The sequence below is a fragment of the Pleurodeles waltl genome, chromosome 10 (genome assembly GCF_031143425.1).
Source record: "Pleurodeles waltl isolate 20211129_DDA chromosome 10, aPleWal1.hap1.20221129, whole genome shotgun sequence".
NCBI classification, from domain to species: domain Eukaryota; kingdom Metazoa; phylum Chordata; class Amphibia; order Caudata; family Salamandridae; genus Pleurodeles; species Pleurodeles waltl.
In genome coordinates this window covers 38,955,415-38,971,024 of record NC_090449.1, presented here as the reverse complement: position 1 = coordinate 38,971,024, position 15,610 = coordinate 38,955,415, and the positions used below count along the sequence as shown (strand labels likewise).

Sequence of the window (15,610 nt, the reverse complement as noted above, 5' to 3'; positions counted from 1 at the left end):
CGGGTGAGTAGCGCGCTCTATAAATGGACTGATTGATTGCAGAAGTATGCGTCCTGCAAGTGCAACGCTGCCATCCAGAATCCGGGATCCAGGGCAGATAGGACCTGAGCCAATGTAAACATTTTGAAATCCTCCTGTCTGAGGAAGAGGTTGAGGGACCGAAGATCTAATATAGGACGAAGTCCCTTGTCCTGTTTCAGCACCAGAAAGTAGCAGTATAGCAACTACAAACTACTTCTGGCAACAGAACCCTATCTACAGCTCCTTTGGCCAAAAGGGCTTGGACTTCCTCGCAGAGAAGCGCCATATGATCCTTCTGTATTCGATTATATGAAGGTGGCATGGCTGGAGGAGGTGTCTCGAAGGGGAAGGAGTAGCCCCTTCGGACAATCTGGAGAACCCACCTGTCCGAAGTAATGGATTGTCATTGGGGCAGGTGATGGTGAATCCTGTCGTCAACTGGCTCCTGGTGTACTCGCGGACTAGGAAGGTTTGGAGGCTAAAGCAAGGGCTGGGGAGGACTGGGCAACCAGCTGGTTCCCTGATCGCAGCGTCCGTACAGCATGCACGGGTCGATGGCCAGGGCGGAAGGGATGCGGTTGGGTGCCCCTTCTGTAGCCACGAAAGGCAGACTGCAAAGTCTAGGAGAAGACGCAAGGCCAATGGACCAGGCAGTGGCTCGGGAATCCTTGAAGCGCTCGAGCGCTGAGTCCGCCTTGCCTCCAAAGAGACGTGTGCCATCAAAGGGCATGTTCATCAAGGATTGCTGGACATCACCTGAAAAGCCAGGTGTTCTCAGCCAGGCCTGGCATTTCAATGCCACCGTCGATGCAACTGATCTGCCCAGAGAGTCTGTTGTATCCAGTCCACAATGAATCATGAACTTCGCTACGTCCCTCCCATCTATTACAGCTTGGGAAAGGATAGTCTGGGCCTCCTCCGGAACGCTAGGCAGCACTTGTGTGGCCGTATCCCAGACAGTATCGGAATAGCGGCCCAAAAGGCATGCAGTGTTCACTGACCGCAGTGCTAGACGATAGGAAGAAAACAACTTCTTCCCCAAGCTGTCCAGTCTTTTTGATTCCCTATCCGGGGGTGCAGCAGGGAATGTGCAAGATGAAAAGGAAGCCTGGATGACAAGGCTCTCAGGTGTGGAGTGTTGGGTGAGGAATTTTGGGTCTGTCAACATAGGCCAATGGCCGAAGGTAATTGTCCTATTCACAGGCACTGTGCTGGGTCTGGACCAAGTACCCAAAAGGACGTCCGTCAGTGCCTCATTAAAGGGAAGAAGGCGTTCTGATGAGTAAGACCCCGGCTGAAGCACGTCGGTTAGGATATTAGGCCTAACCTCCACAGAATGTAACTCGAGGTCCAAGACCACAGCCGCCCTTCTCACCTCCATGGAGTATGAGGCACCGTCCTCCGTAGCTACGGCAGGAGAAGAGAGCATACCAGTGTCAGGGGAGGTGTCTAGACCACTGGCATTACCCAATTCCCACACCCAGTCCATTTGGGGGTCAAGCTGATATTCTAAAGGGTCCAGCGTCCCCTCCAACCTCTCCCCGTATCGATACCCATTAGCATAAAGGTCTGGATCAACCCTGGGCCCAGGAGAACCCATAGAGAACTGAATCAGCGCTGAGCGACGTCGTTCCGGTTCCGGGTTGTCGGGTATGAGAATGGGACCGACATTGATTGTGGGAAGCGTTGACGTCTGACCCGACGTTGGGGGAAGGTCGCTGTGGCACGACCGGCGTCGGGACAGATCCACGATTGGATCCAGAAGAGCCCTTCGGAGCCGTGGCTGAAGCCAAAGACTTCGAACCTGAGGGCCCCCCCACCAACTCACCTGTGCCCAAGACGCCAAAGATAGGTAGGTCTGCTCAAAAATTAGGTTAAGACTAGCCTGAAGCACAGTTTGATAAAGTAAGTGACCGTAGCTTAGTAGACTGATGTTTCCAGACACACTGAGGTCTTCTAGTTACAAAAGGAGAAGTAATTTGATTGTTTTTGTCCTGAAGAAGCATCACTGGATCCTTCTGGACCCGTAAGACGCGAAACATGTTGACCCATAGAGATAGAGTGTTAGGTATGTCCTTCCCTTGACTATTTTTTTTGAGAGTGTGGTTGAGCATTATCTCTATCAACACACTCCACGTGCTTTTTAATCTTGGCCCTAACCTTTTGCTGATCTAATAAATGTATGATGAAAGAGTGGTTTTGAGCCAATTTTATCCTTTTCTGCTCTCCTATCCTTGTTGCTTTTGTAAGGCGGCATTACCCGTCTTACTATTTCTCAAGGCACACTGTTATCGGAAGAAGATCTCCGGCAAAGAGCCCCCTTTATGGGGAGCCCGTCAGGCATTACAGCACCGGTCTGACGAGGAGCATGCCCAATGAAGAAGCATGACATCCAGTTGGATGTGTGAGGGCTTTTGCTCCTAACAGTAGGGTTACCCTGCGCCTTCTTTCTTCTTCATATTGGAACAATGTACCTTATACATATATTGACCATATCCAGGAGTCTGTACACTGGACCATTAATCTCCCTGTACCCCCTGTTTTGAAACTAAGTCCATTCTTAGACATTGTAAGTACAGTGTGGCCATATTAAGTATATGGTCTGGGAGTTTGTCATTACAAACTCCACTGCACCATAATGACCACACTAAATACTGGATGCCAGTGTTGGATTTATTAGAAAATGCACACAGAGGGCATCTTAGAGATGCCCCTGTATTTTACCCAGTCCTTCAGTGCAGGACTGACTGGTTTGTGCCAGCCTGCCACTAAGGGACGAGTTTCTGACCCCCTGGGGTGAGAGCCTTTGTGCTATGGGGCCAGAAACAAAGCCTGCACTGGGTGGAGGTGCTTCACCTCTCCCTCTGCAGGAATTGTAACACCTAGCAGTGAACCTCAAAGGCTCGGGCTTCATGTTACAATGCCCCAGGACACTCCAGCTAGTGGAGATGCCCGCCTCCCAGACACAGCCCCTACTTTTGGCGACAAGACGGATAGATAATGAGAAAAACAAGGAGGAGTCACCCCCTCAGCCAGGTCCACCCCTAAGGTGACCAGAGCTGAAGTGACCCCCCCTCCTTGGAAAATCCTCCATCTTGTTTTGGAGGATTTAGCCCAATAGGAATAAGGATGTGCCCCCCTCCCCAAATGGAGGAGGTACAAGGAGGGTGTAGCCACCCTCAGAGACAGAAGCCATTGGCTACTGCCCTCCAGCCGTAACACACCCCTAAATTTAGTATTTAGGGGTGACCCTAACCCCAGGAAACTAGATTTCCTGACGACCTGAAGAAGAAAGACTGCTGACCTGAAAGCCCCGCAGAGACGACGGAGACGACAACTGACTTGGCCCCTGCCCTACCGGCCTCTCTCCAGGCTCCAAGAACCTGCAACAGCGATGCATCCAGCGGGACCAACGACATCTGCCGACTCAGAGGACTGCCCTGCAACTGAGGGGGTATTTTGTGTGCTTGTTTGTGACCCCTCCAGTGCTCTACAAAACCCCCCTGGCCTGCTCCCCGAGGACGCAGGTACTTATCTGCTAGCAGACTGGAACCGGAGCACCCCTAGTCTCCAGAGGTGCCTATGTGGTTTGGGCCATACTTTGATCTCTGCAGCTGACTGGCCCTGCATTGCTGGTACTGGGTGTTTGGGGTTGACTTGAACCCCCAACGGTAGACTGCCTATGCCCCAGAGACTGAACTTGTAGGTGCTTTACTTACCTGCTAAATTAACTTGTACTTAACTCCCCTAGGGACTGCTGATTTTTGCAGTGTCCACTTTTATAATAGCTTATTGCCATTGTTGGCCAAAACTGTGTACATCACTGTTTTACTTCAAAGTTCCATATTTACCTATGCCAAGTACCTTACAATTTGTGTACTTACTTGAATTCTGAATCTTGTGGTTCTAAAATAAATTAAGAAAATAATATTTTTCGATATAAAAACCTACTGGCCTGGAGTTAAGTCGTTGAGTGTGTGTTCTCATTTATTGCCTGTGTGTGTAAAACAAATGCTTAAAACTACCCTCTGATAAGCCTACTGCTCAACCACACTACAGGTTCTCAAACATTTTAATGCTGCGCTGGGCAATCCCACCCCAACCTCCCACCCCTGCGTGTGGAAAATAAAATCTCTGGGCCCCCCTCATACATTTTCATAATTGTTCTATTAAGTTGGCTATGTTGAAATATGTCTAGACTTATCTAAACATTGCAGTTAAGTTCTGTTACCTTTTTAAAAATGCAAAAAATTTATTTCTGCTTAAACAAAAGAAGTGTTATCTGCATAATGACTCTTTTGGCCAGAGCCTGGCGCCCCCCCCGGGATCACTTGAGGCCCCCCTAGGGGGGCCCACCCTCTCAGTTTGAAGACCCCTGCTCTAAGGGGAACCCTTGGACTCTGTGCACAGTATCTCTTCCTTTGAGATAGCATATACAGAGCCAACTTCCTACGGCATGAACTTAGGATCTGTACGAAGGACTACTTTGTACTTGTGTACATGAAAGATAGGCTCTTCTAATGTTAAGGCTTGTTGCTCACTAACATGTCTGAGTAATGTAATAGCCACTAAAAAAAGCTACTTCGTAAGAAAGAAATTGTAAGTGACACAAGTGAAGGGGCTCAAAAGGAGGTCCCATGAGCCTAGTGAGTACAATATTAAGATTCAAGGTAGGCACTGGGGGGTTGCCTAGGTGGGATTACCCTTTTAAGACCTTCCATGAAAGCTTTAATGACTGGTATTTTAAATAATGAAGTATGTTTTCTATTTTGTAAGAAGGCTGCAATCACTTCTAAGTGCAACTGAATTGATGCGTAAGCAAGATTAGCGTAAGCAAGGTGACGCAAATAGCAAAGAATATCTTGCACTGATGGTGTTAATGGATCAATTTGTTTAGATTGAGAGTAACATACAAAACACTTCATTTTTGCTGCATAAAAGGCTCTAGATGTTAGTCTACGTGCCTGTCTTAGATTGTCCATACATTCTACAGGTAGCTGAAGGTAACCAAATTCTATGACTTCAAGAGCCATTTCGTAAGGTTGAGTGATTTGGGATCCGGATGTTTTATCTGTTGTGATTTTTGTGTGAGAAGGTCTGGTATGGGGAGGGGGGGGGGGGGGTCTCTTGTGAGGTACTAGGGAGAGGTCCAGTAGAGTTGCAAACCAAGGCTGGCAAGCCATGTGGGTGGTACCTGGATCAGTTTGAGAGAAGCTTGCTTGAGTTTGTGCACCAGGAATGTGATGAGTGGCAGAGGAGGAAAAGTGCAAGCAAATATCCCTGACCAGTTGATCCATAGTTGTAGGCAAGTATCATCTTTTTGGCATGGTTACCCTTACATTTTACCTGCTGTCAGTGTGTTTTGACTGGGTTCACTGAGGCACTGCTATCCAGGACCCCTCTAAATCTGGTTGCTTAGGACTTAGCATGTACCCCCATGTAAGTCCCTACTATATGGTACTATATGGTACCTAGGTACCCACGGCATTGGGGCACCCCATGGGCTGCAGCATGCATTATGCCACCCATGGTAGCCCATGCAAAATGTGCCTGCAGGCCTGCCATGGCAGCCTGGGGGAAAAGGTGCATGCACTCTTTCACTACAGGTCCCTGCACCAGGTCAGTAAGTCACCCATATTGCAGGCCCTCTTATCCCAGAAGGCAAGGTGCTAGTACCTGTGTGTGAGGACACCCTTGCCTGAGCAGAGGTGCCACTACGAACTAATTTCAGCTGTGTAATGGTAACTCCGAACCTGGGCATGTTTGGTATCAAGCAGGTCGGAATCATACCCCAATACTGTTGCCAGTATTGGTTGCATGACTTCAAGCACTCTGGAGGCTCTTTAGAGGACCCCCAGCATTGCTCCCATAAGTCTTCTGGGGTTTTCGAGGCAGCCCGCTCTGTTGCCACCCCACAGACCAGCTTCTGCCCCCCTACTGCTTAGCCTGCTCAAGCAGAGGAAGGCAGAACAACGGATTTTCTTTGGGAGAGGGAGGCAACACCCTCTCTCTTTGGAAATAGGTGTTACATGGCTTGTGAGGGGTAGCCTCCCCAAGCCACCGGTATGCTTTGAAGGGCACATTTGGTGCCGCCCTTGCATAAAACGCTTTGTACCAGTCCAAGAAATCCCAGTCCCTGCTCTGGCACGAAACTGGACAATAAAAAGGGGAGTAACTACTCCCCAGTCCATCACCACCCCAGGGGTGCTGTCCAGAGCTCCTCCAGTTGGCCGCTTGATTCTGCCATCTTGGGTCCAAGGTGGGCAGAGGCTCCTGGAAGCATCTGAGTGGCCAGGTCAGGCAGGTAACATCACAGCCGGCTCCTGATAGGTGGTCACCCTGCTCATGACCAATCCCCCTTCCTGGGCTTTTTAGGGTCTCCCTCCAGGGTGGGTCTCCAGATTCGATGTGAAAGATTCCAGCAGGACTCCTCTGCATCATTTACTTTATCTTCAGGCCACCGGAACAGCAACTGTACCCTCCAGGAACCGACAATCTGCAACTCCAGCGACAACTTTGCTCTGCAAAATTGTTTCTCTGGCTACTTCCAGCAACTGTAACATTTTCCTGGATGTGCATCCTCTGAGGGTGACAACTCTTCAGCCTGCACAAGAAGCAAGAAGGAATCTCCCTTGGAGTGAAGGAGTTGCTCCTCTGCATTCGTAGGCACCACCTTCAATGACGTCCGGCTGCATGGATCCTGCAACACAGGTAGTGGTCTGGGGTGGTCCCCTCTACCAGCTGTCCAACTTGAGAGATAGTGAGCCCTTGCCTCTCCTTGCAGAACAATACCTCTGTGCACCGCGACTCTTGCAGTAAGCAAAGATTGTTTGTTCCTCCTCCAGGGGATTCTTCAGGCTTCGTGTAGCCCCGGCCTCCAGCACTCTTCCCCGCAAAGCACAGTCCTCTGCCTGCTGCTCCTGCGACTTGGGACTCCTCTCCAGGTGTGCTGAGTGTGCCTCACTGCGACTCCTGTGCCTGCGAGGTGCCTGTTGGAGATGCATCCTCGTCTCTGACTCTCCTCACTGCTAAGGGTTACCTGGAACTACCCTCCTTGCTAGTCCCCGGCAGCTCTGCAACTTTTTATCTGCGACTTTTGCCTTTGCCAAGGCTTGTTGGTGGTTTTCCAACACCACTGACCGACTGCAACTCTTTGTCCGTTGTGGGACATCGCCTGTGTCACTTCTGGAAAACTTTTCCTGCTCCAGTGCTGCACAGCTGACTCTTTGTTTGCACCGTCGACCTGGTCCTGCATCTCCAGAAGGGTTGGTAGTGGCTCCTGCCCCAACTGGACACTTCATCTCGAAACTTGACTTGGTCCCCTTCATTTGCAGGTCCTCTTCTGTCAGACGCCACCTTTGGTTTCTTCCAGACTTGTTTGGGTCTTGCATAGTCCTTTTCCAAAGTTTACCTGTGGGTCTGGGGAAAAACCAGGTACTTACATCATCTCTCCTGGTCCCTGGGGGGCACTCTGGTTCTAAGGTTTTGGGGTTCCCAGTTCCCCCAGCCCCCATCTACAGATTCCACTTCCTTGAGTGGGGGACTGCCTTTCGCATTCCACCTACTTAGTATATGGTTTGGTCTCCCTCCAGGGACTACACTGTATTCCATTGTGTTACTGTTTGCTATTGCTTCCTATGCTAATCAGTGACTTCTAACGTGTAAACATTAGTGGGCTTACTCACCTCCTAGTGGAGTATTGCCTATACAGTATTTTAGTAACTGTGTTACCATAATAAATTACCTTTATTTTTGTAACATTCTGTGGTTATTTCATGTGTGTAAGTGCTGTGTGACTGTGGTGGTATTGTATAAGCTTTGCATGTCTTCTATATACGTCTTGGCTGCTCATCTACAGCTACATTTAGAGAGCCCTGGATTCCTAGACTCTGTCTACACCTCACTAATAGGGGATATCTGGTATAAGGTGATAACACCATAGGTGCTCACCACACAACAGGCCAGCTTCCTACAATAGTGCAATGCCCTTGGACCGAGGCTGTGGGTAACTGGATGCAAAGTTTTGGCATTTTGAGTTTTCTGCTGTGGCGAATAGGTCTATGTAAGGTGTTCCCCATTTTTTAAAGTACTTTTAAAGGACTACTGGGTGGAGTTTCCGATTTGTTGCTGTGTCCTGCTTAGCAGCTCTACCAAATCGTTGTCTGTCCCTGGGAGATATTCTGCCAGTAGATGAATGTGGTGATGATGAGCCCACCTCAAGATCGTTTGTGCTTACTGAGACAACTGGAGAGAGCGTGACTCTCCCAATTTGTGTAGATAAATCATTGCAGTGATGTCTGTGCGAATCAAAACAGATTTGTGCATTAAGTGAGGCAGGAACGTTTTTAGGGCTAGAAAGACTGCTTGAAGTTCTAAAACATTGATGTGTAAGTTCTGGTGACTGAAGTCCCATGATCCTTGCACTGTGAGGTTGTTGAGATGAGCACCCATTGTGTAAGGGAGGCATCCGAGAACTCCAAGAACATTGGGGAACAGGGTCTTGAAACAGTCGCCCTATGAGAAGATTGTTGGATTTCCACCACAGGAGAGAATTGTAAGCTATGCAATCTACCAACACTAGATCCTGAAGATGACCCTGAGCTTGAGACCATTGCAGAGACACTGTTGTAGGGGCCGCATATGAAGTCTGGCAAGACAGACAATGGCAATGCAGGATACCTCATGCATAGGAGTCACATTGGTGTTCTGACTGTGTACATTTGATTAACTTGTATTTGAGAAATTACTTTTAGAAAATTGTGTTCATGTGCTGGATTGGGGTAAGAAACCTCTAATTCTGTGTTGAGTGTAGTCCCTAGATACAGTTGAATCTAGAGAGGCTGACGGTGTGATTTTTGAATGTTTACAGTGAACTCTAATTGTTGAAGGTTTACTGTTGTTTGAGTGTGCGACTGGCACAGACTTGGAGTGTTGCATTTGATCAACCAATCGTCTAAATATGGAAATACATGTATGAGTTGCATTCTGAAATCTGCTGCGACTACTGCGAGACATTTGGTGATTACCCTGGGAGAGTCTGTGACTCCAAAAGGTAGAACTTTGAACTGATAATGTTGTCCCGCCTCTACAAATCCTTTCAATCCAGAGCAGTCATGAAGTCGCCTTTTTGTAGTAATAGGATTACATGGTTAACATATGAAAATGTTCTGAGAGAATATATTGGTTTAGTGGTTTGAGATCCAAAAAGTCTCAGTGTTGTCTTTTTTGGGCATGAGAAGGTAGAGAGAGTACATTCCTGTTCCTTGATATTGTATGGGAACAATTTCTATTGCTTCTTTAGAGACTGTACCAATTCTTTTAAAAGAATGAGATGTTCTGTTGACATTTTGTGTGTGCGAGGTGAGATATTCGTGGGTGCTTACATACGTTCTAGGCAGTAACCATGATGGATAATGGAAAGGACCCATTGGTTTGACGGTATCTCTGTCCATTGCTGTTGGTAAAAATGAAGACACCCCCCCCCATACTGCAGTTGAATGGAGAGGGAGAATGTAAGTAGTCAATGTTTGGCTGCGGAGGGTGAACCATGAGTGTTGGTGATTTTACCCTTGCCCTTAGAATTGTTTCCTCTATATGTTCCTCTGAAAAACCGTTTAGAATAGGAGGAAGAGGCTTGACGCTGCTGTGAGTTGGTGTGATGAGCACATGTGGTATATTTGTAGCCACCCCTATACATTGAGTTGCGAAAAAAAACCTGTTTGGCTAATTTTGTAAAGCACCCATGGATTTAGCTGTGTTGGTGTCTTTCTTTTTCTTTTAAAAAGTTTTTCAAGGGTGGAGTCAACCTGGGACCCAATAGGTGCTCTCCATCATGACGTATATTGAGGACAGCTTGTTGGACTTCTGGTTTGAAACCAGAACATTTTAGCCAGGCATGTCTTCAAAAGGTATATACTAGTATTGACCCCTCTGGTGGCTTTGTCTGCTGCATCAAGTGCACATCTAATTGAGTTATTTGCAACTGTCTGACCTTCAGAGACAATTTGGTGTGCATGTTTATGGTGTTCTTCTGGGAGACGTTGAAGAATGTCTTCCATGACGTCCCAATGTGCCCTATCATATCTTGCAAGCAGTGCCTGGGAATTAGCAATTCGCCAATGATTGCCCACTGGTGCAGCGATCCTTTTCCCTGCTGTGTCAATCTTTTTACTTTCTTTCGCTGGTGGAGGAGAATCTCAGGTAACCTGACAATTAACTCTTTTCCTGGCTGTGGTGGTGACAACTGAATTTCGAGGGGCTTGTGACCGGATATATATTGGGTCAGATGGAGCAGCTAGATATTTGTTTTTTTACCTACCCATGGTATAATTATATGGGAATGCACAGGCTCTTTAAAAATATCATGCACATGACGAAGCATTCCTTGTAACATAGGGAGGAACTGTATGTCCCTGGGTGTTGTGGTGACGGTATCAAATAGACAAACTGCAGGAAAGTGCCCCTTTAGCATGGTTAACCACACCCACTCCCCCCCCCCATACAAACACACACACACTTTTTGTCTGATCTTGATGCTGACTTGACAGAGTATGCTGGGATCCTGCTAACCAGGCCCCAGCACCAGTGTTCTTTCCCTAAACTGTACCATTGTTCCCACAATTGGAACACCCCTGGCACACAGTTAAGTCCCTTGTAAAAGGTACCCAAAACGTGAGGGAGAAACCATGCCAAAAAGAGCACTTTCCTACCTACAGTGCAAGCTTAAAGACCTGTGCTGTGAATAGGTCCTGCAGCCTCTCAGGCAGATAATTAAGGGAGATGTATCATATGTGTGCCAGAAACAGGTCACCTAATCACAGGTTTGATCCTATGGTGCTGACGTTTGGGAGGAACAAAGGGCAGTCTCTTGACTGAACAATGTCCAATCTGCCCAAAAGCAGTCACTGTTCTAAGATACCATTACCAGACGATTCAGCCTGGAGGCAACAACAACTTCATGAAAGAAGGCTTCTGACCCAGTTGCTGCTGCAGTAAATATGGACTTAATTCCAAAAATCTATCTTGTCTCTCCTTCTGGAAAGGCTGCTGTGTCAGCCCCACAACAGACAGTCCACAGTGCTAAGTTAGGAGGGTTCAACCTCATCCTCCATACACCGATTGTCGAGAGCAACTTGCAAATAACCCAAAGGGTTATTATTATAACCCAAAGGGTCTGCACCAGGAGATAAGAAATACAAGGCTCATCTGCCTGTCCAACACAAATTGCTAATGCTAAAGCAATGATAAACTGATGGACTGAGCTGCACACTTAAAACAGTGATACCATTTGAACCAACTGTACCTGAGCCTACTCCTGCCTAACACCACAGAAGCTCAGAGTGGTACCTTAGTTGGAAGGATAACTATTACCAGGAAGGGAATGGGATGTACCATATCTCTGTACACTGCAACCCCGTAGGTCACATCCACTGATTTGTACAATATTTATGTTTGCTGGACAGTACCTCATTGTGTCTGTTGGCTGATTGTTGAGTTCTGATTTTCTGATTTCTTGCCCCACCCACATTAGCTTCCTTTAGAAGCCCATGACTTTGAGTCAAGGGTTAACACTTGACCCACTTTGCAGAGCTAGAGTAGGACAGCCCCAAGATCACCAGTAGCAAAAGCTCAGCCATCACATTTAGGGCCAGTTGCCCCTGTCAGCTATGTTGCCATGCAGAATGGAGAGTGACAAAATCATTATATGATTTTAAAGTGCCTTACTGAAAGGGAGCAAGGGTTAGGGAGGAATTGTGCAGAACAGTAATGTTTCCCTCAGAAAGTTAACTTCACTTTCACAGCCAAGTCACCTGCAAGGCCTATGATACCTTCTCAACGACTGATGTGGAAAATATGTCCTCCGAAGTAAGACCCGTGTTAAAGGGAATGTATCTTTATCATGAAGTATCAAAGCCACTACAACTTTGTAGCTTAAAAAACACACTGGTGTCACTGTTGTAAGGTGACTGGAGATGATCAGCTTCTAGGTCATAATCCTCTGGACAGCCACAATTCTTATCCTTTGTAAACGCAGAATTTAAATCTGAACTAAGAAACTCATATACAAGCAGGGAAACATTGGGTACTGGGGAGGTGCCCAAAATATGGTTTACCATTAAAATTTGCCTTGATCTCTACCTTCACCACATGATACTCACCCTTATCAACTCTGTGGCAGACGACGGAGTTGGCTTCACAAGTGATCTTACAGAATACAAAAGTTGTGCCAAATAAGGGACAAAAAAACCAAAAAAACGCAGGATGGCATTCTAGGCTTTTTTTTAACTTCACCTGAGCCGGCACAACAGTAAGAATGGACCCCACAGCCGCCACCTTACACCCGTGATGGTAGGAGTGCTGTCCGGAGCAGATCGAGCACTGATAGGCAGAAGGCCACAAAGTACACGGGGTATGATCAAAAGACCAGGAAACCACTGTATTATCTTATTAGGCGCTGCAGATAAAGAAGAGCTGGCATTGGAGAACAATATCAATACTGCATACAATCCTGATAAAGGGAGCCCTCCCTAGAGGAAGAAGACTTCTCCATCCTATGGCACCTTCTTTGATTCTTAAGGAATATCGCATTGGAGGAGGTTCCCAGAAAAGTGACTGGCCTTTCTGATAGAGTCTGTATGGAAACTTCCATCCAGGATTTTGCCAGAAATAACAGGGCACCCTGCTCCCTGATGGGATTCGAGTCCATAGAGGGGTGAGAGTCACTTCTCATGGTATCAAGTCCCAGCCCCGTAGAAGTATGCGTCCTGCAAGTCCAATGCAACCATCCAGTCTCAGCTCAGTGTAGACATGACTTGAGTGAGTAATTGGTCTGTCAGTGCAGTTCTTCATCCTGCGGCCAAAGTGCTGTTTGAGGCTGAACCTCCATAGAGAAGACCCTCTGTGTGTTGTATGCAAAAACCTAGGTGCAGTCTTTGTCCTGAGTGCAAGTTCCATTGAGGGCTCAGGAGACAATTGGTCTTTAAAGTCAGAGTTGCTAGAGGAGTTATTCTGGACTCCGCTTCCCATTTGTCCCAGAGCAAAGGGGACTCTATCCATTTTGCCATCCAAGTAAGTCCCTTTAACTTTCTCAATGCTCTGTCCAGACCATGGCTCAGAAGAGCCTGAAAGCTGCATCTTGTAATGCACCCACTGTCGATCCCTTCAGAGCTGGACAGTCTTCTTACACCCAAAAGCTTTGAATGTGATAGATGCAAACTTGCTGTGGTCCCTCTGGAGAGAGAGAGATGTATGAAGATAATCTTTACATGGGAATTTACTATCATAGCTGAGAAATAATTTAAAAAGCGTTTTCCCAATACCCTATTTGTGCATAAGCCATTCTCATATGATCTGGCCCAGGGGTTCCTGATCTGATTCAGCTCCAAAACAGTTGGCGGTCGTATGGCTTCTGCTGAAGTAGTCAGTGGCAGCACCAAAATCTCATGTATAGAAGTAATTTGTTTGGTGTCAATGATGAAAATGTCATGCTTCCTGGTTTCTGTGGCATAATGATCCCAAAGCATTAGAAGATACATTCGAAAAAAACAATCTAAGGTAGACTCTTTATCCAGGTGCATCGCTGGTTTCACGGTAAGTGGCGCAAGTCACTGTGACACCGAAATCTTTCCTTCAAAAAACAACTGGCAACATTTGAGCCCAACACTAGATGGCAGAAGTGTGTGCAGAGTGTGATCTCCAGAATAAACACAAAGGTTCCGTGGGTCTCATTTATAAGTTACCATTAACTATTCTATTTACTCGGTGTACGGTTCAGTATAAATTCTGTTTTCTGTATTGTATCTTATGTATACTGAACAATCCCCAATCCGGGGCTTTAAGTGGGCCGGGTCCTGTCAGTGCTCAGCATTGGTAGTTCTAAAAATCAGGTATTGAGACAAGCCCCTTTCAGGCTCTCCATTTTTACCCCAATCCTCTGGGTGAAAAAAAACGTTGACAGTAATACCAATCACCCAACTTGGATGCAACTTGGAAGAGACTAGTTTGTTATGCATGCTGCTGCGATCAGGAGCTAATCTGCGGATATGATCACCAGATGGTGATCTAAAGGCACATGCCGTTAAATCTGCAGAGGGGCAAGTGGGGGGAAGGGCAGAGCATATGCTCCACATCTAACAGGTTACAGTGATAAGGTCTCTGCATGGGCTGCTGTTGCCAAGAATTAGCAGCAGCAACTTCTAGACATTTTTCAAGCCCACAATAAATAAAAACACAATTTTTAGAAAGCGTTTCATTTAAGGTTCCTAATTAGGTGTTAGTTATTCAGCCACCTTATAATTTCAGAATTTAAGTATTTTCAATTTTATTTCAAACAAAGTAGTTGCTGTTACTCATTTATCTTATGCAGCTAACAACTGCTGACAAATCCAATAGTCCTGGCTAGTATTCGGTGCAATGTCAGTTGTTGTATTTGGATGCAGTAACAGAAAGACACAGTAAAATACCAGTCGGGCGTCACACTATGCTAAGCAATTTTTTTTTAGCTTGCATGTTTAAGCCACAGCCTTAATCAAATAGGCCATGTCTTTTTGAGAGACCTCCCCTCCAGGTTGTTCATCGCACTTAAATCCCTGCCCCAATCCAATATAGATGTTTCAACCAACACCCTATTTCAGCGAGTCTCTTCAGGACAAAACATGCCGTCGGGCACACATGCAAGCCTTCACATGCTGAGATTTTTAGAATAGTGCAGCCTCATAGTCGGCTCCTCAAAAAACCTATGTGGTAATTAGAAAGTACCACCCTAATTGGGATCCTCCGAGTGAGCACTATGCAAGCACCGCATCCGCCTGTCAGTGGCTCCTCAACAGTAGAACTTTTTCAACATGTGATCTTCAAGCTGCACATGCTAGAAATATGACTGGTCTTTTCAGCGCTTATATTGGTCAACAAAGATTCCTCAAAGGAGAACCATGGTTCAGTCCAATGGGTGATCATCTATAGAAAGCACACACCTGAAAGACACTTCTGTAAGACAATTTGCTTTCCATCAAATAACCACTTTTTGGATTCCAGCCAAGATCTACAATGAATCAACATTTAACCACCAGAGTCTGCATCCTGCGAGCAGATCTTCGTTTTCCAGTAATTTCATACTCCATATCAGACATGTAAAACAGACTGAAAAGAAACAGTCTAATCAAGAGAACTATCTTTAGAAAACTATGAAAGGTACGAATGAAAAATATGTGGGAATCACCAACATACTTACTTTCAGTTTTGCCATCAGCATGGAGCTGGAGTCACTTTGCCGTTCAAAAGGAAGTTTCAATTTCTGAAGAAAGAGATAACATGTCAAAGTATAAATGGAAGTAGACCGAAACAATTACTAGGCTGGTGGTCGCAGAACATACAAATTAATGTATTCAAAAAGTGTTAGAGGTATCACTATACGCCTTCATCATGACCTGTTCTTTCTTTTTATAGGGCTACCTTTTTTCCATGTTTAACTTCCAACATGCGACCTAGTGGTATGACAGAAAACCTTCTATGAAGGCTGTTGAATTCTCTCCTATTTTTATTAGACTAAACATGAAGAGGAAGGCATCCAATGGACTAAGCAAAAACATTT

General features: G+C 46.3%; 1 protein-coding gene across 5 annotated transcripts in view; it reads right to left on the bottom strand.

Moving 5' to 3' along the window:
• Positions 1 to 15,610, bottom strand: part of LOC138261016 (methyl-CpG-binding domain protein 1-like) — a 1,081,642-nt gene that overhangs the window by 387,342 nt on the left and 678,690 nt on the right. For all 5 annotated transcript variants that reach the window (XM_069209617.1, XM_069209616.1, XM_069209620.1 and 2 more), the window contains one exon: positions 15,251 to 15,313. In XM_069209617.1, the coding sequence (XP_069065718.1) occupies positions 15,251 to 15,313 (63 nt within the window). The remainder of the gene's footprint in view (positions 1 to 15,250; positions 15,314 to 15,610) is intronic.